The sequence below is a fragment of the Vidua chalybeata genome, chromosome 12 (genome assembly GCF_026979565.1).
Source record: "Vidua chalybeata isolate OUT-0048 chromosome 12, bVidCha1 merged haplotype, whole genome shotgun sequence".
NCBI lineage: Eukaryota > Metazoa > Chordata > Aves > Passeriformes > Viduidae > Vidua > Vidua chalybeata.
Genome location: NC_071541.1, coordinates 12657374 through 12679881, shown reverse-complemented (window position 1 = coordinate 12679881; position 22508 = coordinate 12657374). Strand labels below are relative to the sequence as shown.

The 22508-nt window shown below is 39.7% G+C and overlaps 2 protein-coding genes across 3 annotated transcripts in view; both read right to left on the bottom strand.

Moving 5' to 3' along the window:
• The window catches only part of ARHGEF3 (Rho guanine nucleotide exchange factor 3), a 106933-nt gene extending 104935 nt beyond the window's left edge, over nt 1–1998 (bottom strand). The window contains 7 exon segments of the mRNA XM_053954015.1: nt 1436–1515; nt 1518–1574; nt 1576–1631; nt 1634–1774; nt 1777–1847; nt 1849–1910; nt 1912–1998. Coding sequence (XP_053809990.1) covers nt 1436–1515; nt 1518–1574; nt 1576–1631; nt 1634–1774; nt 1777–1847; nt 1849–1910; nt 1912–1998 — 554 coding nt within the window.
• A 4470-nt stretch (nt 1999–6468) lies between these two features.
• The window catches only part of IL17RD (interleukin 17 receptor D), a 42646-nt gene continuing 26606 nt past the window's right edge, over nt 6469–22508 (bottom strand). Inside the window, exons 4-13 of one of the 2 annotated variants that reach the window (XM_053954148.1) lie at nt 21481–21599; nt 20707–20827; nt 19652–19696; nt 19408–19559; nt 18957–19022; nt 18047–18101; nt 17010–17120; nt 15133–15317; nt 11959–12895; nt 6469–9689 (exon numbers count right to left, since the gene is read on the bottom strand). In XM_053954148.1, coding sequence (XP_053810123.1) covers nt 9574–9689; nt 11959–12895; nt 15133–15317; nt 17010–17120; nt 18047–18101; nt 18957–19022; nt 19408–19559; nt 19652–19696; nt 20707–20827; nt 21481–21599 — 1907 coding nt within the window. In that variant the 3' untranslated portion in view covers nt 6469–9573. Of the gene's footprint in view, nt 9690–11958; nt 12896–15132; nt 15318–17009; nt 17121–18046; nt 18102–18956; nt 19023–19407; nt 19560–19651; nt 19697–20167; nt 20203–20706; nt 20828–21480; nt 21600–22508 lie in introns of those variants that run through there. The other variant, XM_053954146.1, reaches the window with a different exon arrangement.

Here is a 22508-nt window from a genome sequence, read left to right as displayed (position 1 = left end):
ACTGCTAACTCACACACACCACCGCGACCGGAAAGTGAATGGCACCTCTGTTCAAAACAATGACATTTTATTTACTGGCACTGGCTAACAAATATTTACTGAGAACAGGTATCACATCATACACACGAAAAATATAAACAGAAGGACTCAATTCACTAAACGACAAGGTAGAGATATACCCGTCCATTCCCTTAGTTCATCTGCACCAGGGCAGCTCTGTTTCACACACCTATATTCTGCAATAAACACTTAGCTCCATTCGTTTCCAAATCCCATGGGTTCTCCTATTCTGAACTCAAGTTCTGTACAGATACAACATCCATCTCGTAACTTGTTGCACTCAGCAGACCTCTGTACACGGTGCAGAACTAAGTACACAACCTAAGTAATTCCATAGCAAGTGTTTGAGGACGAGGGAATTTCCTCTGCCTTTTAACTGTGAAAATACACTAAAGGATAACATTTAACTAGAAATTGCATTAATAAATGCAGGTATACATGGAAAATGTGCACAAGAACTTTTTACAGTCATCAGATTTAAGAACTATATAAAAACTTAATTTAAAAAATGAAATTCGGGGAAAAATGACCAGAGCTGAATTTCTTGCATGAACGTAAATGGTTCCGCAGTAAATCACAGCTCCTGGCCGCTGCCGATCACAGCACAGAGATGAGCAGTAGCGCACTGAGCCCGCAGCCAGCACGAGGGCTGCGGGTCCGCGCACCAGCGCTGCCTCCCATCACAGCGCACCGCGGGCTGCGGAGCCTCCCTCCGCAAGTGCAACTCACTACTCTCCCTGCTTGTTTTTTTCCACTTTCCTTTCGGCCCGAGCCTCCCCCAGACCTCCTCCCCGAGGCGGGGGCCGTGCGGGCGGATGGAAGGGCCGAGAGCCGGCCTCGGGCCCCGCCAAGGCAAACAGCAGCGGGGCACAGCCGGTCCGTGACAAGCACCGCGGGGCTCAAAGGAGGTGGCCGGCTCCGGGCACCGCGGCCCTTCCCTCGAAGCCGACGCTCGTGTAAGATTCGCCACTAAACAAACGCTGAAAGTTCTTGAAAAGCATAAACTAATAAAGGCACCCGAGAGGGAGGGGGTCGAGCGCCCGTCGGCCCCGGAGCCGCCCCCTCAGGGCCCCTCACGGGGCACGAGCGGAGCTCGCGCGTCCCGCACCGACCCGGGCAGCGCGGAGCGGGGCGAGGAGCTGGAGCAGGACCGGCCCCGTTCCACCCTGCAGGAGCTGGCGGGAGTCCCCTCCCGACCCGCCGTGGCACCGCCGCTACCGCTCCGTGCGGAGTCCCGTAGGGCGCGGCGGGACCCCCGGAGCGACCTCGGCTCAGCCCCGCCACTGCCGCCTCCGGCTGCCCCAGGAGAGTCGAGCCCGTCCAGCTGCGCTAGGCAGCGGCCACCTGCACAGCCCAAGGGACAGACAGCACTCACCTTGCGCCGTCCTGCTGCTGCTCCGCTCCGGGCATGCGGCTGGCGGAGCTGCCGCCCCGGCCCGGCGGCGGCGAGAAAGAAGGGGCTGCGGAGGGTGGGCACGGGGAGCCGGCGGCAGTGGGCGGGATGCGGTCCCGGGGGCTCCGGGCGACTGTCACGGCAGGCGGAGGCACGGGATGTGTCTCTGTGTGTGTGCTCGCCGCCCGCCCCCCTCCCCCGACCCCGCCCGGCTCTCCGCCCTTCCCGCTCCGGATCCTTTCCCAGCTCCAATCTGCTCCTCGGCTGTGTGTCCTATCCTTCCTTTCCGCTCCGGGTCCCTTCTGCGCGGCTCGTCCCGGCTGCTCGGGCCCGCAGCAGCTGCGCCGGCAGCCCCGACCGGCCCCTGCGTCTGCCGGGGCTCCGGGCTGCGCTGCCCCGGCCTCCCGGCGGGAGAAGGTGAAGGAAGCCAAGCTGGGGTTGAGAACAGCTGAGGAGGCAGAGCGACCATAGAAAGGCAAAGGACGTCGCGCCACTCTAAGAGTCTCAAACGAGATTAACAGCAAGCGACCAGGAGCAGGTCCCATTAGGTTAAAAACTTGCGGAAAATAGCAACAAACAATGTACAGATGGTAAACAGGCATGTGGGTTTTGGACAAAATAGTAGTATGGAAATACACTCAAAAGTCCTATTGACCTGGAAAAATATAGTGAGGTGAAGATGGAGGTAGATGATAAGCACTTTAGATGAGGGACTCTTTCTAGTCTATGTTTGTACTGTGCCTGGTAAAGATCATCTTATTTTCTGTGACTGAAGTCAGTATAATAATAATAATAAATACTAACAATTACATCACTTAAAACAAATACAATTTCAAATGACATGTAGGTGGTAGGTCTCTCACAATAGTAGCATTGCCAGCATAAAACAGCCAATGGAAAAACAATAATAAAGGAACTCATCACATTTTGTAGCCCAAAGAGTAGAATCACTTTACAGCAGAATAACTAATAATTAATGGTGGTTTGGCCTTACTTTCGAAACCAACATCTTGTGAGATTTCATCTCTCAGTTGTTTCTAATTGCTGAGGATAGGAATGTGGTGTGGAAGAGACATATGGACATCAGAGCTTGCTTTAAGTAAAGGTCTGTAATTCCATGTCATTTCTGCAGGTTGGAATACTAATCTCTAAACTCCACACGGTATGAAAACATTCTGGAATTAATATCATATTTAAAGATACTGGTTCATAAGGTGAATTATTTTTAAACTAAAGACAATTCAACTGGTTAATAGTCATCAAGATGCCATAGTAGTTTTACATAGTAGTTTACAGCTGGAGGTTTTTTTTTCTGCTCTTAAAGTAGCAATTCACATAAATTACACAGGTATGTGGAGACTTGGCACTTCTCTTGCCCTATGGCAAAGTCAGAGATTTATGTTTTAAGCAACACCAGATTATGGGCAAAACCTGGGCTCCCAGCAGCATTGATATAATTCACAGAATGGAGAAATCTATGAGGTTGCTCAATCTGATTTCTGATGGGTTCCTGAAATACTGACAGTTATAACTATATAACAAAATAGAATCTGCTCAAACACATCAACTAAAAGCATTGTCCAGGGAGACTGAATACTTTCCAGTAATTACAAATTTGTATTTCCTGGGTTTAAAGACAATATATTATATAATGAAATTTGTAACTGTTGTTTGTTCAGCATTTTAAAATCATAGCAAGCATGGAATTTTTTTCTTTATATTAATATTTCTTTAGTATATATAAATATAAAATTCAATTGTTAAATGTATTATTACTTCAGTCCAAAACATTATCTTAAAAACACAGTGATATCTGAATGTTACACTTTAAAAAACAATGTTTAGCAAGCCAATTCAAGGGTTAAAACATTAATATTGAAATAAATGTAGTGGTATTTCTCAGGTTTGGAGGCAGTCTAAGCAAAGAGGGGGAAGGTCAGAAACACAAATCCTGCCCCGTTTTCCTGATTCACTGTCACTGGTATTCCCACTCCACCCTCAGTAGCTGAGCATTGTCCAACTCTTCAGTGACGAGATGGTGACTTCCTTCCTAACACCTAAACACACCTCAGCATGTTTGCAAAAGCTACAGTAAAGAGCAGACAGTTTCCTTTCTGTTGATGACTCACAGCTTTTACGGGTACATCCCCTCCATTAGACATTGCTAAAGACAAGTAGGTCTAATTCTATTCTCACTTTTAATTATTTTGAAATAAGTATGATGTAACTGACAGCAATTAAATCACTCTAGATTTTCATCAAAATTATGAAGGAGTCATTCTTGCAAACCAGCTTCTCATCAAGCAATGTGCTTCCAGAGGAATAGTACCAAGGAGTGCTACAGGGCTGAAACAGGCTCCTGCAGAGTCTGCCCCAAGGTACCTGACACTTCAGAGGTCTCTGTGGGGTGTTGTAAAGGAAATAAAACATTGCTTAATGTCTGCCCCAAATCTACCTCATCCTTCTGCTGCAGTTCTTGCTGTTTCCCACCATGCTCCATCAGTAGATGATTTGCTGCAGTGGTGCTGCAGCACTCTGAGACATGAACCAGTGGTTCCATCACACAAGTTATTGCAAAACACCAAAGCTGCAACAATAATCTCTAACCAAATACACTCACTGCTCACAGAATCACTATTGTGGCTCAAGACCAAGACATGAAGCCCTGTGCTCTGCCTTCAGCTGACACCACCCCACCTCCAGTCCCAAGTGATCTATTTTCTATACTTTATCTAGTTCCTACCCAGTTCTCATGTAACATGAGGGCAGTTAACACATGCTCATGGCCTGTATGTGACCAGTTGTGCACTTATAAAGAAAAATCTGTCTCATCTATGCCCCACTCCCATCATCAGTATCTGATTTCATAACCAGACCCATTGAGATTGGTTGAATCACCTGAGAAATAAAGTGTTACTAAAAAGGGTGTGGCCACTGCCTTCTGGAAAGGCCTAAAGAATGTTGCCAAAAAACCACTTTAATATGGTGATTATAGTTCTACAACTTGCATCAGAAATTATTTTCACCAGACAGTAGCTTGTTGCCCTGAAAGTATTCCTGGCACTGGTTTTCTCAATGTAAAATCCTTTTGGGGAATTTTTTTTTCTTTAAAATGCAATTTAGTTTGGCAACGGTGTGAAAAACAAGTAAACAAGGCCATTCTCCACATGGTTAATTTTCCCTTTTACTATGTAAGGCATCCAATTTGACAAGTTTAAGCCTCTGTAATTAGGTTAGAAATAATTTTTTTTAAAGCATGAAGAAGGTGACTTCTGTTTTTAGGTTTGATCTGTAGTTTTACTGTACTGCCAAAGGTAATGAAGAACTCCTGCTTTGCAGTTATTGGAAGTAGTTAACATTCCAATGAAAGACAGCCTCTAAAGGTTAATTTAATTTAAAATGGAAAAAAGACTGTATCAGTTTCCCAAGCACTTGGTATAATCCAGGGTTCTATGGCTGTTAAGAAATGCAATATTGAAGAAACGGAAGCAATGTTGTGTTCCTAGGAAAATGCATTATGATTATCAATAGTGAGTATTTTAGGTCATCACAAACCTGTCTGGCTGTTCCAAAAAGTCAGAGCAAGTTTTGTGAGCAATTTGATGTTGATTTACAGTTAAAGGGTTAATGCAGAACTTGCACAGGGAGCAGATGCATTAGAGAGTTTAGAATTACATGAAACCACAGACACACTCTTCCCTTGTGGAGAAAAAATGGCAAATTGATGGATTGCCACCAAACAAACTTACCTGACTCATATAATCAACAAGACTGCATCTTTTCAAGCAGATCTTTTTGCACACCAGTAGCAACTGAATATTTAGAATTCCAATGAAATCAGCAGCCCAACAGGGCAGCATTCCATACACTCACTCATGCTAGTTCAACCTGCCATCTATGGCCAAGGCCTGTGACCCTATCAGGAAAATCTGGAAAAAAGTTTGATTTTTTGTAAATCAGTCCTGACTGTTACAGTTTTAAGTCTTTTTATTACGTGATGAAGAAATTTCTCCACATGTTAACTGCTTCTTGCATAGATTTTTACTATTATAACTGTGAAGCCTATTATATTGTAAATTATTATATTTTGCAGTTGAGACAGCCACAACACACAGAGCATCACCACACAATTTCAGAAGGCTTTAAGCATTCCCCCATACACAATGACACCTTACCTCATCAGAAGGTTTCAGGCAGCTGCCCAGTGAGAGTAACATCACTCCACTCCAGAAGGCTGCAAGCATCTGCCCTTCTTGTCCTTCAGCCCAGCCTTTTATCCCCTCATGTTCCTGCACTGCACCTCTGTGCCCTCTGCTCCCTTTGGTGCTTGCTCAGAGCCCCTGGGCACTCCATGGCTCATTGCTGTCAGTGCTGCTCACAGCTGGACCCACTGGGGATGAGGCTGGGCCAGCCCCATCCCAATCACCACAAACTCTGTGCCTACAATTATATCTAACATTATGTAAACAGATTCCCTTCATTTACCTGAGCAACACAAGGAATCAGAGTGGTTTCAAGGCTTACCCCTAAAATTACAGTTCGCAGGGTTCACTGACTGGAACAGTGCTTTGGAATCAACTGGATGAAAAAAACACACATATAAATCTTAAGTATTTATCACATCCTTTTTGACAAAATGAATCCAGGTTATTACAGTTTTGCGGATGTGGATAGGTTTCACTTGGCATGCAGAACAACCATGTACTGCTAGGAGACCTCCAGGGAAAATATAGGAAAAAATTACATGAAATCATATTAATGCAATTTTATTAAAAAATAAAATCTGACCCAGTCCGTCCCATACAGAAGTTTTAGAAGTTAACATTTCTTAGAGTTGCTCAGCTATAATAAAGACCCATCAAAACAGCTGCTTCCCTCCCCGCGGGAGGGCGTGAACAGCAGTTAGCAGGTCTGGCTGCTTGTGTGTTGTGCAGAACTGCACTCAAAGTGTGCAGGATAAAACCATTGCACTTTAACCCATTTCTTTTTTAATAGTATAAGAAAAGCCCAATGAATGAAATAGAACAAAAATATTTTATTTTGGTATTTACCTTCTAAATTAAAGTATGACAAAGCATTATTTCTGCAAATGTCAGGTGCATTCTATTTTCAAAAGTTGAGGTGTCCATGGACAAGTACAAATTATGGCAACAACTATACTCCCATTCAAAATGCTGAACACACTGTCACATCTTGAGCCTTCAGTTTTCCAATGCTTTTTCACCCTCCCAGAAAATAAACTATGAAATATCCAATGTCCACACACTTGAGTGTAGCAGAAATTAAAGGGATCCTTTCACCATTACCACGATGTTTAGAATTTACTAATGCTTGAAAACAGCAGTAAGCTAACCTCTAATATGTGTGTTAACACATCTTTAAAAAAATAATTTTTACAAGGATTTTTGCTGCTGTTCCCAGCATAAAGAACTCTTGCCAATTCAGTACTATGTCCTTCCAGTATCTCAATATACACAGTATCTGTTTTAGGAACTGTGGCTTTGTAAAAACACTATACTAAGTTAGATAAAGTATTACTTCTCTTACTTTTGTAAACTTCAGGTGTGAGCCATCCTAATCTATACTTTCACTTAATTATATTGTCTTTCTTCTGAGTACATACAATATGCTGCTTCCACCTTAAGCTAAGAAGGAATACAACAATATTTCTTCCCTCCCACCCCTCGATTTGACTGTCATCTGCATAGACTTTATAATTAACAAATAAGTTTTGCAAATTTTGAACAAATTAAAAAAAACACATTAATGACAAGCAATTTTTTGTGCAACTGCCTTCATCCCTTTTCAACACTCAGCTTTCTTAGAGCTCAAAATGAAAATTTCATTTCATAATACTGATTCTGCCACTATATTTAATGGAACAAGGAAATCTTCCCAATCTTTAGCCCAGCATTAAATAACAGTAAGGAAGCTGGGACTTCCCATGGATGAAAGCAGTATTACCTTTACCAGCTCACTGCTAAGAAATTGCCTCCTCCTCCTCCTTCTCATGTTGTGCAGCTTTGGCATTTCTATGCACAGCAGATCTTCAGCACACAGGCTGTGTCACCTTTCTGCCTTGTCTTATTCACTCTGAACTCTTTCTTCAGTAAAATAACGAGAACTGCACCAAATCAATATCCCTCATAGCTGGATTTAGTGGAGGAGCATTTACCTCTAAATTATTCTGCCTAGTCTGACCTTCAAGCAATGGGAAAACAGGGAGAACTTTGCCTTCAATAAGGCCCAAGGCACAGCCTTAAAAAAATCATCAAAGGCACAGATGATTCACTATTTGTATAAAATTCCCTAAACTTACTTAGATATTGCAAGTTTTGAAGTTTTCCAGGTAGTGTTCTTTGAAATTCAGAAAGCAGAGAGAATAAGGAACATTTCATTACTGGACAAGGCTCTCCAGATCCAGCACATGCTGATCCAAATGATCACAGAATTCCGTATTACAATTGCAAAGCATGTCAGAGTTCTGCCATTAATTGTTATACACAAATAATTGTTACAGCACTTTCTTACTCCATCTGTGATAACAATCTCCAGAGTCCTTTGTTTGGGAAATTCCAATGATTAAATTGACACAAAAAAACCCCAAACAAAACCAACCCAAGAAAACAACCCATGAGCTTTACAGCTACTCAGCCAAAATCATCACTTAATAGTTCTATCTCATGCTATTAAAATGGATAATAAAATACAGCAGTTAACAATGTCTAATTCTCACCTATAAAAACTAAGAGAATATTTGAGGTATTTGAGTTCTCCCTTAATTCTCTTTAAAGTAACCTCCTGCTAGTGGAATGTGAATACAGGTTAAATGAGACAGAATTTGACTCCGTGACCAGAATGAGCAAAGGCACATTGGTAAGGTGTCCTTTAGGATTTGTTGTTCCCATGCTTTCTGTAATAGTGTCTGGAATTGCAGTTACATAGATGCATTTAATTATAGAAAAGTTGCTCCTGGGAAACAGGAGGGACATTTTGGATGAAGATTTACCCACCTGGTCACTGCAGGAAACAGGACATGCATGCTCTGTGTCAGCAGATAAAAAGTTCTTAATATAACACTAGTGACAGCACCCAATCTTAATCACTAAGTGATGATAAATAGTGTAAACTGCAAAATAACTCACTGGCTTCTGTTTACTGCTTGGCTCAAGACACAATATTCCTGCCTGTTAACTGCTAGCCTTGGCTTGTTTTAGCCCAGGTGGTTTTGTAGCACCATGTCCTTCGTATCATGGTATGAACCCCACGTAAAGCATACTCCTCTCATGGCTGAACAAACCTAGAATATCTTCAATATAAGATAGGGTCTTCCTTCTCCCATCTCTTTATTTGTTATATTAGCCCTTCAGGAAGAAAATAGGAAGCTTTGTTTCCATGGTATCATTCAGGATATGAAGGACCTGTATTTTTGTCTATTACAAGAATGATCCCTCAGCCTCAGAATGGTGCTGTTTGTGAGTCACCACAGCCAGACTGCAGAGGAGACACAGGAGATTAATGCAGAGGAGGGAGACATGCACTGAAATTCAATACTGAGACACATTAGCATCTGGGAAAAGGAGGCTGAGGACGAGAGCTCAAACACTTTGAAAACAAAATTATTTCTTCTGATGGAGAATTTCTTGATCTCACCTTTGGCATTTTATCTTGCTTCTGAAAAAAATCCTGTTCTCATTGACTACAACACTCCTGCCATCAAGTACATCAGCACTTAAAACTAGAGGCTGGACTACAAAATTTACTAAGGCTTAATGTTCCAAGCTATTTTATATCCAGTTGCAAATTTATGCCTAGCAAAAAATAGTAAATTTTGATTATGCCATCTGTAAACAGTGTAATATAATGACATTTAAATTATAACAGGAATAATTTTAAATGTATGCTCTTCTGTTTTTCCAATGTACACTTTCCAAATCATGCAAGAGTTTTTATAAAAATACCAACAGATTCAAGTTTACTGGCCACAAAAAATGGAATAACAGATCTTCTCCAGGGGCAGTTTGTTCCTTCAAGTACTTTCGGTGCTGAGACAGTGTGATAGTTAAAGCACAAACAGAGGCTGTTGATAAAGTGGCAATGCATAACAATGTTGTAGTGTATTATAAAGGAGCAATTGCCTGCAGTTCATCAGTGTGGATGTGGCAATGAAGTTCTGCTTTACATATTCCAGGCACTAAGAACTTTGTAGCAGTCATTACAGGAGGTTCTTCTTCCCCTATAAAAGGGAAAAAAAAAAAAAGCTAAATTCATAAATTGAAACAGTGATTTTGTACTCGGTCAACATTTCAGAAACAATGCCAAGAAACCTAGGAAATGCCTCTGGCACCATCTTGTCATGCACTCCTGAGGCTGAACTATCATGCTCAGCAAAATGTTATCTAGAGGTACAATTCTGATTTTCTTCCCAGGCAGGACTTCTTAGGGAAGACCTTGTTAGTGAATGGACCTAGTAAAGGTTTGGTTGTTGGTACTTCATCAAAATTAAGCTGCTTTGAACTCCAGTTGAAGATGCCAAATATGATGATCTCTTTGAGAATCTTTACTTTGCAGACATGTAGTCTGCTCAGGAACTGCACTGAAAGATAGAAAGGATTATAAATAAGGTGATTTATGATTTTTATTCAAAAGGTAATATCAAACTGGCCTTTTATAGAAGAAAGAAAAGATCTTCTTTTGAGATGCTAAGCGTCAGAGCTATTCACATCTGTTCTGACCAATAGGTAAAATAAGTAAAAAACTTAAATGTAGGGTGAATTCAGAGCAATAATTTGTATGTGTCTATCTTTCAGAACAAGAATAAAAGCTAAAAAATTCTATTTAGTCCTCTCATTAGCATGCATATAAATATTAGGGCTGTAAATGTTTTGTATGTCTGGGACACTAAACAAATATAATGGCTTGCACTCTTAAAAGGCAGATAATGCTCATTTCCAAAGCTGTCTCCTTTGTACCCTGTACCTCATCAGGACTGTGGTTTGGGTGAGGGAGGGTTGGGGGAGTCAGTTTCAGTGGTGCTTTTGGATGAGGACAATAAATGGGAAAATGGCAGAAATTGAGGTTTCTTGAGAAATTGCGATTTCTTGAGAAATTGCAACATCAGTGCTAAGATCCAACTCTATCAGCAAGAGTGCTAACATTTAACCTCTACAGCTGAAGCATGTTAACAAGGGGGTATGTGACTTGAGAATTAATTACTGGAAAGACTGCCTCTTTCTTCCTGTGCCTCCTTGCAGCTGGGACACCCAGCTGACAGCTCAGTCATTGAATCAGGAAGGGGACACTGGGAAAGCTTTCTTACAGGGAAGCCATACATTTTAAACTAGCATCCTACTTTCACTAGAACCTTTACAGAGATCATCTGTAATTTTTCCCACAAATGTGAGAAAAGGCTAAGTGAGAAGATGGTAGGAAAGTAAAAAATATAGTTTTAATTCTGAAAACAGAGTAATTTTGGCTTAATTAATTAATTTAACCAGTAAATCTGTATTTTTTCCACCTGAAGTTTTTTTCAGATTTTAACTATTTATTCACATAGACTATCTAAGTGATGGGTGTTATATCTGTAAATCAGCATTTGTATTCTCTTCCTCCAACATAATTCTGGCATCAAACATTAGTTATGAATTATCTAAAAAGAATAAAAAAATTCATTTACTCAAGAGAAAAGTCTAGTTAACGTGCTGTCAGCACTTGTTCCAGAAAGCAGAACAGCATACAACCATCATAATGCAATATTCACCTGTTGTAGCTGCTTAAGGAAAATCTCAGCAGAGCACTTTTATCATATCAATACAATTGCTGGAACACTCCCCACTGAGGTAGTTGTAATGCCAGTTCAATATCCTGTAACTAGTAAGGTTAGATCAGTTTTTTTATACAGCCTGAGGCAAAATTTACACCTTCTAACTGGAGGTATCTGAGCTGGTATCTATTCTGGAGAGTGTCTTCCAAGCATTTAAATTACTCCATTGAAAGCCATTTGTTCATTCCCCAGCCCTGTATCTGGTGAGAAGCCTGATGTCATTCTGAAACTTGAGTTAACCACAGTACAGATGATACCCCTAAAGGATCCTATGTGCTGGAGCAAAATAGGATGCCAGGTTTAGATTTATGGCTGGCTGTGAGAATGCTTCACCATATCACCCTCTTAATTACACCACACAGCTGTCAGCTGAAATCCCAGCTGCCAAGGAGTCCCTGGAAAGAAGAAGCTATCTCTCCAAGAATAGGTCAATTAATGAGCAGTGACTTATTAATAGAATTTTAGTGAAATCTTACCTAGCTAAGATTTCCTCCACACACTGTAAGTTTAGAAAAGGATTCATTTTTCTGAAGTTACTCTACTTGTTTTACCATTTTTATACAATGTTTACCTTTCTCCGCAGCCGTTTATATGGCTCCTCACATATTATCTTACATATTTGGAGATGGCAGAAATATGCACAGTAACTGAATGTAAGTTTTGATACACTGCTGTATCTTACCTAAACCTGATGATGAAGAAACACTTCCTGTAATGGAAGACGTCTCCATTTGGTCTGTCAATAGTCCTTCCATTAAAGGTAAAGATAATTCAGATGAAGGGACAGATGAATCATAGATGCCAGAATCCCGAGGCATGTCTTTCAGATTTGAAGCTTTAACGACATGTAACAAGGGCTGAAGGACAGAGCTGCCACCACCTTGAATGTCCTGAGTTTCTATATCTTCTCCAAGGTTCAAGTGCTGAATTATACAGTGAGAGTCTGAATTCCCCACTGAAATGTTTAGATCTGTTTTCAGGTAAAAATCACCATCCATCACCTGTTTATTGACCAAGTCATTTAAAACCAAGCCTGAATCAAATTTTTCCATGACAGGCTCCGAGTAGTGTAAAGAAGGTGGAGGGAAGGGAATAAATTGTTTCTCAAACCAATCTGGTTCCTGATCAATGAACTGATGCATGTTGCAAATAGCAACATAAAGGGACCTCCCAGATTTGCTCCTGAAATAATTCCTTTTACTAATGTTAACAGGAAACGCCTCTGAATCCTGTACACTAAGATCTCTGGAGTGTAAGTGTGAATAGAGCTGGGGGAGATTGTCCATGAGTTTGTATTTTGTGCTCAGATCCAGAATAGCAGGGATGTCTCCTTCACAGGAGTAATCAAAGTAGACTGCAATGAACTTGCAGAGGTCAGCTGAATTCTGCTTTGCCTGACGAAGCTTCTCTGCAACAGTCAACACAGCAAAGAGAAAGGGTTCTCCTTTTCCTGCATCTTTGGTTACTCCTCTGTGCTTCCAGTTCTTTTTTTCAACAAAGTATTTCATTCCTTTGGAACACACAATGATGATAAACTGTGACTCATTAATTTTTTTAATAAGCCACTCCTTCTGATCTTCTTTACAGTTTTTCAGATCTTCCCACAAATCTAAAGCCACCTAAAAAAGGAAAAAAAAAATCTGGTTAAGTTTTATATATATAAACCCAAGTGGTTCCCTATGGATTTGATACATAGCAATATTTCTTGGGGAATAAAAAGAACATAGAAAATGTGGCTGGATGAAGTAAATTACAATTAACTTATGTAATCAAATTTGGTATCATCAATCTACAATAAACAATTGTGCTTGCCTCAAACAATTTACCATTGTATGTCTGGGTCCACAATGTGCTGAATGTAGTGGAAGTAACAGAATCAAGGATTGCTTAGTTTGAAAATCACCTTTAAGATCAAGTCCAACCATTCCCCCAGCCCTGCCAAGTCTACCACTAAACTGTGCCCCCAAGTGCCACATTCACTTATCATTCTTGCATATTAATGAAGTGTAATGCCACGAATTTTCATATCTAGATAGAAATATAATTAGTGCCAATAACATCAAGACCTTCCAGTTAGGATGCAGAACAACAGCAATTTTATCTGATGAGAAAGTTCTGAAGGAGCTTCTTATCCTAGGAGTTATTTTATTTTGTACTTTGTCAAGCTTTCTGACCTTTCTACATGATCTGAAAGGCTTGTGTACACCAAGATGAGGGACACAATGCTTTATCTCACAGGAGGAATGAGTAGTAGGATGAGAGAAAAAAACAGATGCAAAAAACTTGCATAACACACACACATCAAAACACTTACATAATCTTCTTAAAAGCATTTTTCTAGAGAACAAAAATTTTTGCTCTGCTGTGTCAGTCACAGCAGAGTGGAAAACATTGCCCCATCAGAAGACAGAGTAGGTGGATGCCCAGAACACAAAGACTCCTGAAAACTGCTGCCACACAGTTGGCTGCAGGAAGAAAGTGATCCTGCCTGAAGTGCTGCTCAGTTGGACTGGATGAGCATTGTCAGCCCTTCCAAACAGACAACTCTAGCTTGTGCATGGGGAAGGGAGGTCATTTTACTGCTGCTTGGGAGATGAAGGTAGTTTTGTGTCTGGTTTTGTTTCTGTTCTTCAAAATCCTATGTGACCTGCTATTTTTGAGAAAGGATTTTTATTATGGACAAGCTGTTATTTTAAATGGCTATTAAATGCCACTGTTTTATCCTTTGAGAAAACATTCCAATTCCATGTGAAAAATACTTGTGCAACTCTTCTGTTATTCATTAAGCATCACTTTTTATATTAAATTCCAGAGCTTCAATAACCACATGTATTATTTCTGTACATAGGTGCCATTAATATTTTGTTATAGAAATTTTGGATGCTGCCAGAGACCATAGATTCCATGGTTAGAGCAGTAAGAGCTCATCTCTTCAAAGAGGAGCAGCGTAGTAGGGCTAAAGTACATCTCTAAAAGGGGTTTCAAGTAAGTTAGTTATAAAATAGTTTACCCTGAACTATTTTAAGCAGATGAAAAAGTTGTGACCATCCCCACCAAACACACGAGGCCTCGGCTGTGTTTCTGTGTTTGGTCACCAGAGAGCAGAGCTGCTGTAATGAAACCCAGCTCCAGCTCAGCCCAGCATATCCCCGGGATGGGGGGAAATGCAGCACAAAGAGACCAGCAACTGTCCTGCCTTTGTCCAGCTGAAAAGTGAAAAATTGGTCACATATTGATTCTATTTCAGACAGCAGTATGAGATTCTAAGCCTGCTCATTCAAAGTAGCAATTCAAATGTCTCATACCATTCAAACAAAAACAAGGAAAAAAAAGAGCTGCTGATTTCACAGTATTAATGGAACAGAAGGGAAGCAAAAGAAAAAAAAATTAGTAAGTACATGCTGTCAACAAGTAATGCTAATAATGCAGTTTTTGCTCTATGAGTAGAAATCTTGATAGATTCAACTTCTTTTAAATGACAATACAAAACACACTTTAGGAATACCAAAGTATATCAGGTAGAAAACAATACCTCTTTGTGGCTGCTGACTATAAAAATGTAAGGCCTACTGAACAGAAAAAGCACTTAATTCAAAGCAAGCTAAACATGGCTGAATGAAAGTCCTGAAATAATGATCTTCCACTATTCGGTTTGGCTTGTTTTGGTTTTTTTACACTGGATAAGAGCTCTTCATTTCCCCAAGTAAAGAAAATTCATACAGCCTAAATTTAGAAAAATAACAAAAGTTACCTCTGTGGAAAGGAGTGACTGAAATACCTACTTTTCAAGCACAGAATTTTGGGAGTGCTGTTTCAATTAAGGAAAAGTTGTTTACATATGAAACGTTGACTTTACCTCACAGCCACAAAAGTCCTGAAGAAAATAAGCAAAGCACTGGATGACATTAATGTGTTTCTGGCAATCTTTACTGGAATAGCAGATGAACACTTTTGGCCGGGGTCGAAGTCTTTCCACATGGAGACCTGCAGCATATGCTGAAGATTCTGAGCTCTCCTCATCTAGATGGGAATATATATTTTCTAAAGTGCAAGAGAAAAGAAAGTTCACACTATAAAGCTTGATTTTGTTTTGGATTTTTATTACTTTTGTAGGCTTTTTACTAATGCATATAATAATGTTTGGGTTTTTTTCCTAAAGATTTTCCTCTCCTTTCCATCCTGAAAAAGAAAAGTTGTACACACTCTATTTATCCAGCCTAAGGGTTACTGCATGTGGAATACACTTGCAAAGTTAAATGTACAGTTATTTCTGCCCAACTCAGAAAACACAAGGAAGGTTTATTTTATAGAAAGAATGAGGTTGTTTCACCTTTATTCAGCCTCAACAGCCTTCACAACTCTGTTCAAACACCATAAGCCTAAGAGATGTATCATCTTCAAGAGTTTCCTGCCTTACGAAGTCTCTTGTTAAAAAATCCCAAACAACAACATAAGCCAGGTAAGAATATTAAATTCCAGGTCCACAGACCCTTTCAGGATATCATACAAGATCTCTCTAGTGTATATCTACACACCCGTGTTTGGACATTAATTTGACATTAATTCGAATTAGGATATGATTAATTTAAATCTAAATAGCTATTAGTGTTTCTTTCCTTGCATAGATCCTTTTATGCTGGAACATAAAAGTCTGGCCTTATGCCAGACTAATTCAATCTAGTTCTACAGCTGATTAAGCTAATTTGGAATAAAGTATGAGTGTTTCAAAATACAAATATCCATCTAGGGATTCAATTCAGAACAATTAATCAGGAATAACTATTCTGGAACAACTCTCTCTGTAGACAAATCCTCAGTGATTTGTCTGGGTTTTTTGTTGGAACTTGCTAGCTGCGAGCAAAGGGGATAACTACAGAAGACCAGAAGGTAAAAGGATTTAACCCAGCTGGCATATAGCACTTGCAGTATATCTCAGTGCCAAAATTCAGGTGGATAACACAGATATGTGAGGTTTGGAGAAGTAATCTCTTTTTCCATTATTCATGAAACCACATGATTCTGTAAATTCAATATAAAAAGCCAATATATTTTTAACATTTAAATGTATCAAGTGTAGCTTGCCAGCTCCTGGATACAGAGGAGAAGTCAGCAAGAAGGAATGGAATCTAAAAACATCTGCAAGCAGGGCTTACAGTAAATTTAGGAAGATGGCTTAGAATGAAAGGTAAAGGCAACTTCCAGGAAAGTGAGCAAATCTGGAATAGCAGCTGTAGATAGTATTCCAAACAGCACTGTGAATTGTATTGGCATCACATGGCTTTACTTTCCTTCTGATTTAAAATGAATATGAATTAGGTATTTCTGAGTAAAATAAGGGAATGTTTAAAACACAGCCATTTACAAATCTGTTTGTAATCTACATGGTCACATAGTACTTTCTCAAAGAAAAAGAAACATGAAATACAAAGTATTTTCCAATATTGCTTTTGTTCTCTCCTTTCTCCTTCCTTTCTTCTTTCTTCTTTCTCCTTCCTTTCAGTGAAGTCCTGATCTGTGATACAATACTGCCTAGGCAACCAATTACCATCAAGCACTGATTAAGAATTTGCTACAGGTTTCAACACACAAAAAGCTGAGGGGAGGAAGGACAGAGAAATAGAAAAGCAAGCTTTTCAGATAAAGGTATTTCTGGAGTCAACCTATCAATTAGGGTTGCTTTGGTTGCAAAAGCATATCTTTAAATGGCACCTTGTAGTGAGGGAACCCTCCTACCTTGCTGTTTCTTGCGGCACATGACAGTGAAAAGCGTGGCAAACGCAGAGATGACAACCAAAGGGACTGTGATGGCAATGGCTCTGATGGGCCCAGCCCATGGAGAGTGCACTTGGAAAAAGAAAGCACAATTAGCCACATGCAAATAGGCTGCATTACAATTATCTAAACAAATCTTCACAATGGGAATGCAAAACTGCTGCTGTGCTCTGTTATCAGGTAATTGTCCAAGATACAGTAAACTCAAATATCATGTTCTGCTCCATTTCAAATTAGTTTTTATGGTGGTTGCCCCACTGCCACAGCATCAGAGTGGCTCTCATAAGTAACAAGAGCTGCAACTCACACCAGCCCCAGGGAACAACCCTGTGCCAAATAGTTTTGGTAAGATATGCAGTGGTCATTTGGACCTGACATGTTTTTGGTTCCAGGGTGCTGAACTTGCCCCTTAGATAGAACTGCCTTCCTGCAGAGATCACCCTTAGCAATGTGCATTAGGATTCAGTGCATTTTATCCACTGCCTCCATCTGTGGCTGTTTTGAGGCTGCAGTTGCACTCTGAAATCTCTGTTTAGCTTCTCAAAACCAGGTCTGACCCATAGGCTTGGGAAGCATTCCCTTGCCAGGTTCTCCAGATGGCTGGGTTTGGTACCAGGGCTGAAGGACACAGGTGATGTGTTCAGGCTGCTCCACAGCTTCATTGCAGTATTTCCACACTATTGCACTCTCTTTGTATGCAATTAAGGTTATCAGTCCTCATATCCACATATACAACAAAAGCCACTTTCCCACAAAGATATCCCATGGTGGATTGATCTAAACTCCACCAAATATAAATGTACAGAGATGCACATGTGTATGCTCAAGTGTGCATCTCTACTCTTTTTTCATCAGGTCAAAAAGCACAGCACAATTATCTCAATAGTCTAGATTATGGCAAACAAAGGTCAAATAGAGACTTATTTCCAAGAGAATGAAAACTCAACCTAAATTAATACAGTAAATATAGTATATTGTTTAAAAAAAAGAATTCATACCTGGTTTTAGTGCATAGTGCATTGTTTTCCTTGTTGTATTAGTGTCATCAACCAGCTTGGAGAAGTAAAAAATTAATTTTATTTTCTGAAATATGAAAATAACTAACAGCTTTTATGATCAAATGTGAAGAAAGGTACTGTTCAAATAGTTAAAACTAAAGAGCAGCACAAACTAGTATAATAAAAATTGACCAAAAAGAGAACTGCAATTAAAAAAAAAAAAATCAATGTCCAGGAATTATGCAGGCCCAAACCTTCAGTTTAAGGCACAAAGTGCTGTGCACTCAAGGAAGCAAGGCTATGGAAAGGTCAAGAATATTCTGATGCCTTAAGGTTCTAGCGTTTGTATTTTTCAAATCCTGTACTGCATTAGTGCATAACTCTAAACTCCATATAAAGTGCTAGTTAACTGTCTTTACATTTTGGTTAGACACAACAATCCCTCTGGGCCTGTGATCCAAGGATACCATACAGTCTCAGGTCCCAAAAAGTATAAACAAAAGGGAATTGAGGGGCACAAACTGGGAGAATTTGACTTCATTACCTGAAGCTGTAATTGGAGGATTAACCCCTGATATGTAAATGGACCAAACTTATATCTGTCTGAATAAACTCCTGACCATCATCCATTTTGGGTGTAGCCCCTTGGGGAGGCTTCATCTGCCCTTAATATACCAGAAGGCCCTTCATTAAATATATCCACTTTTATTCTTCTAACTTTGTCTGGCCTCTGTTTCTAGGTAAGCCCAAAAAAAGCATCATTCTAGAAGATTTACTTGCCCAAGTTACTTCAGTAGGGACACCTGGAGTTCAATTCTACCAGTGTGATTTGAAATATTTTAATTTTACTCCATTTTCCCATTAACATATTCACTTAGGTGTTGTACAGAAGACTGTTTAGAAATATTACCTCAATGATATAATCCCCTGGAGATACGTTCTGAAGAACACAACTTGTAGTGTCTGTGTTCTGCTCCTACATAAAGAAAGAATACTTTGCAAGCAATTCACACACTTTGAAAACCTAGTAAAGAATTCACATTGATTTAGAAACAGGCAGTGCACCCTTGTATTAACACACCTTAGAGCAGCAGAACTAAGCCTGCCCATTCACTTACACAACTGTCTGCCTGCAGAACTAACTTGTGTTATCCAGGTCCAATGGAGTCCTCAGGCCTGGTTTTGACTGATGAGTGCAATCACAGCACAGTTGTTACTTACATAAATAGTTCCAAATAGTTTTACAATTTTAAAACTGATACTATTTTGTATTAAGTTTTTAAAGTTTCTGTAAGACCTTAGAACACCTCATGTTGATAGGTTTTTTGTGCTTTTAAGAGCTGCAAAACTCAGCCACATACCTGTCTGCAGGTCTTTTGCTTAAACAGTCCTTCATGCTTCAGTTTGTATTGAAGAAAGTAGTACCTAAACCCAAAGTTGTGAGGTGCATGATCAAAGGACACTTGCATGTTAAAACCTTGCTGGGTAACATTCACATTCCTTGGCTTCCAGTCTGTCAGAGGAGATATTAATGAATTGCAAAATGACCCTTCAAGTACAGAAACCTTTTAAGATTAATATATAGAAATATTACATTTTACTTACAAGGTTTGCAGACAAGGTTTTCTGGCTGTAGCAACAATTCACATGCTACAAATATACAGAAAAAATATTAATTATACAATATCAAACTGCTATGCTATTTAAACAGAAAAAGAATAAGGGCCAAAGTAAGGAGTTCATTTTGAATACCCTCACTTCTTTCCCAGACTCTAATATGCCTGGACTAAATGCATTTTGCAAATTTAACTCCTTTGCTATGATTTCAAGTCCCTTCTCATCTTTATATGAGAAGCAGAGATCCATTAATTTGAATATCACATTTCTTAGTGAGACAAAAGGGATAACACCAGGCACAGCACATCAGGAGAGGAAGTTAAAACTAGCCTTAAATATATTTACTCAGAGTAAGTAAGTATGCTGAGCACTGCTACCAATGGTGCAGTGGTCTATGTTAACAGGCAGACTTGAAAATACCTTAAGCTAGTTTTATAGGGGAAAAAACCCCTTAGCAGGACAAATATCAACAGTTCACCTCAAAGTGTACTTGCAGTTACTCACCATACTGTGTGAGCACTGAGGAGCTTATTCAAATTTCTTCTCTCTACCTCCAATGAGAATTGCTAAGTAATTGTGAGAAATTCAACTTGATCTCCTGCTATCTAATTTTAGATGTCCTCCCCTGTATCTGTCTTTAGATAGCTGTTTGTAAACTTCAGTCTCAAAGGCAAAAAACAAACTGCCCTTCTTCACAATGTCCAGAGAGAAGCAAACCATCTTCGAGAGTCACAGGAGCAATCCTGCTCTAGGCAAACCTGAGATAATCTCAGGCCTACCTGAGACTTTTTTTCAGGTTGCTGCCTAGCACTTATGATCTCACACCACAGATTTATCTATGGCATGCTCATTCTTTCTGCTTAACACCCAGATCTTCCTTCCACAACAATGTCAGTAACTGCTTAACCCAGACTCATCCAACGTCATCATCCACTCCATTTCTTTGTTGGGAAAACCCAAATGTTGAGGGGAAGGGAGGCCCACTGAAGAGATGATAGGCAATACTATATAAAATGCAACACTGTATTATGTGCAATACTTACATCTAGTTCGGAAGAAAAATGGGTGATAATTGCTTTCATTTTTAATGGAAGGAAAAGGAACAATCTTTACAAAGTAATCTGTTTCAAACTTCAAGTTTACAAAGGGCTGGGACTCCATTCCCTACAAAAAGACAAGATTGCACATATTTTAAAATCAATGATCATAGCTGAAAGTATTTTTCAAAGCCAGCCCACAATTTTGCAATCAAAGGCTGAAATTACTACATTAAGAATTCTTTCTCTACCCCTCTATTCCAAACTGACATGAGGAATCCATAGTTGGATGTAGACTATTACAGATATGCATTTGTACTCTATCACCAAAATTACAGTTCCCAGCTTCAGGAAAGTTTCTATCAAAAGGAAAAAGATCTGTCTCTAAAGCAACAACTATCATTAATTTCACCAATAATACTTTTGGGAACCAACCAACTCTTTTACAAGGGCAAGGAGCAATAGGACAAGAGGGAATGGCTTCAACCTGAAAGAGGGTAGGATCAGATTAGTTATTGGGAATAAATTCTTCGGTGTGAAGGAAGTGAGGCCCTGGCACAGGCTGCCCAGAGAAGCTGTGATGTCCCATCCCTCCAAGTGTTCCAGGCCAGGCTGGATGGAGCTTGGAGCAACCTGAGATAGTGGGAGGTGTCCCTGCCCATGGCAGGAGGTTGGAACTGGATGATCTTTAATGATCCAAACCATTTTAGGATGATAAACACCTTCAAGACTACTCACAGTCATACAACACCAAAACTTTTCTTGAAACAAAGCACTTACTGTTCTTTTAAAACTGGGGCTGAGCTGCTTTGGATCTTTTAAAACCATCTGCTGGCATTGTCTTCCCTCTGATTTTAACTCCTCAAGTATTACTCGAAATCCCTTCAGGTATTCAATCCCTACAAACAGCAGGACATTTAAACAGAAGATTAACATTTCAAAATTCATAATGTGGTATTTAATGCAATTTGAATATATTTCATTTGTCTTTAAGAATAAAACTTATCAGTCGTATTAAATATGTTTGTATTTAATACCTGTTGCTGTATGTCAGTTCTGCATATTCCATCTTGCCTATCTAGAATTCAGTCTTTTGGCAAAGGCTACAATCACTGCATACTTGTGTAATGCTTGGAACAGAGGGGCCCATGTCTCATCAGGGGCTTCCAAATTACCACTGCAATGTAAGTTATCAGTACCTTCTTCACCTTCAGAAATACTTCATGGTAACTTCACATTTCCATTTTAACAATCAAATATAACATTTTGCTGGCAAATTATAGAAATAGTCCTTTATAAATTTTACTATCATCTCTGAGACTACCAGATTAAAATGGTAACAATTGTTACAACTTTAGTTCTAGTACAGTACAGGCTAACAGAAAACTTGACTTAAATGGAATGGAATTAATTCCAGTGCATGTATACTTCCACTTATTAATAACTGCTGCCAGAACTACACCCATTTTGTTCAAGTTACTCTACTACAACTTAGCACAGTGTCTTTACTATGTTCTCATCACAGAATTACTTCATGATATGACTAAACTGAGTCACACTGATGTGGCATATCCCAGGAAAATGCCAGTGTTACCCTGTGACAGTTTTGTGTCTCAGGTATCAAAGGCACTGCACAGCTCTTTAACTCTCACTACTCCATCTAATTGTATCTCTTCAACAGCATTACACATATTTATCAATGACACAGACACAGCTTTTGTAAGCTAAATGCTACATAAATCAAAATCGACTCATTTCAGTTTATGCTATGCTTGTCAACCCAAAAATAAAATCCCAAATGTATCATT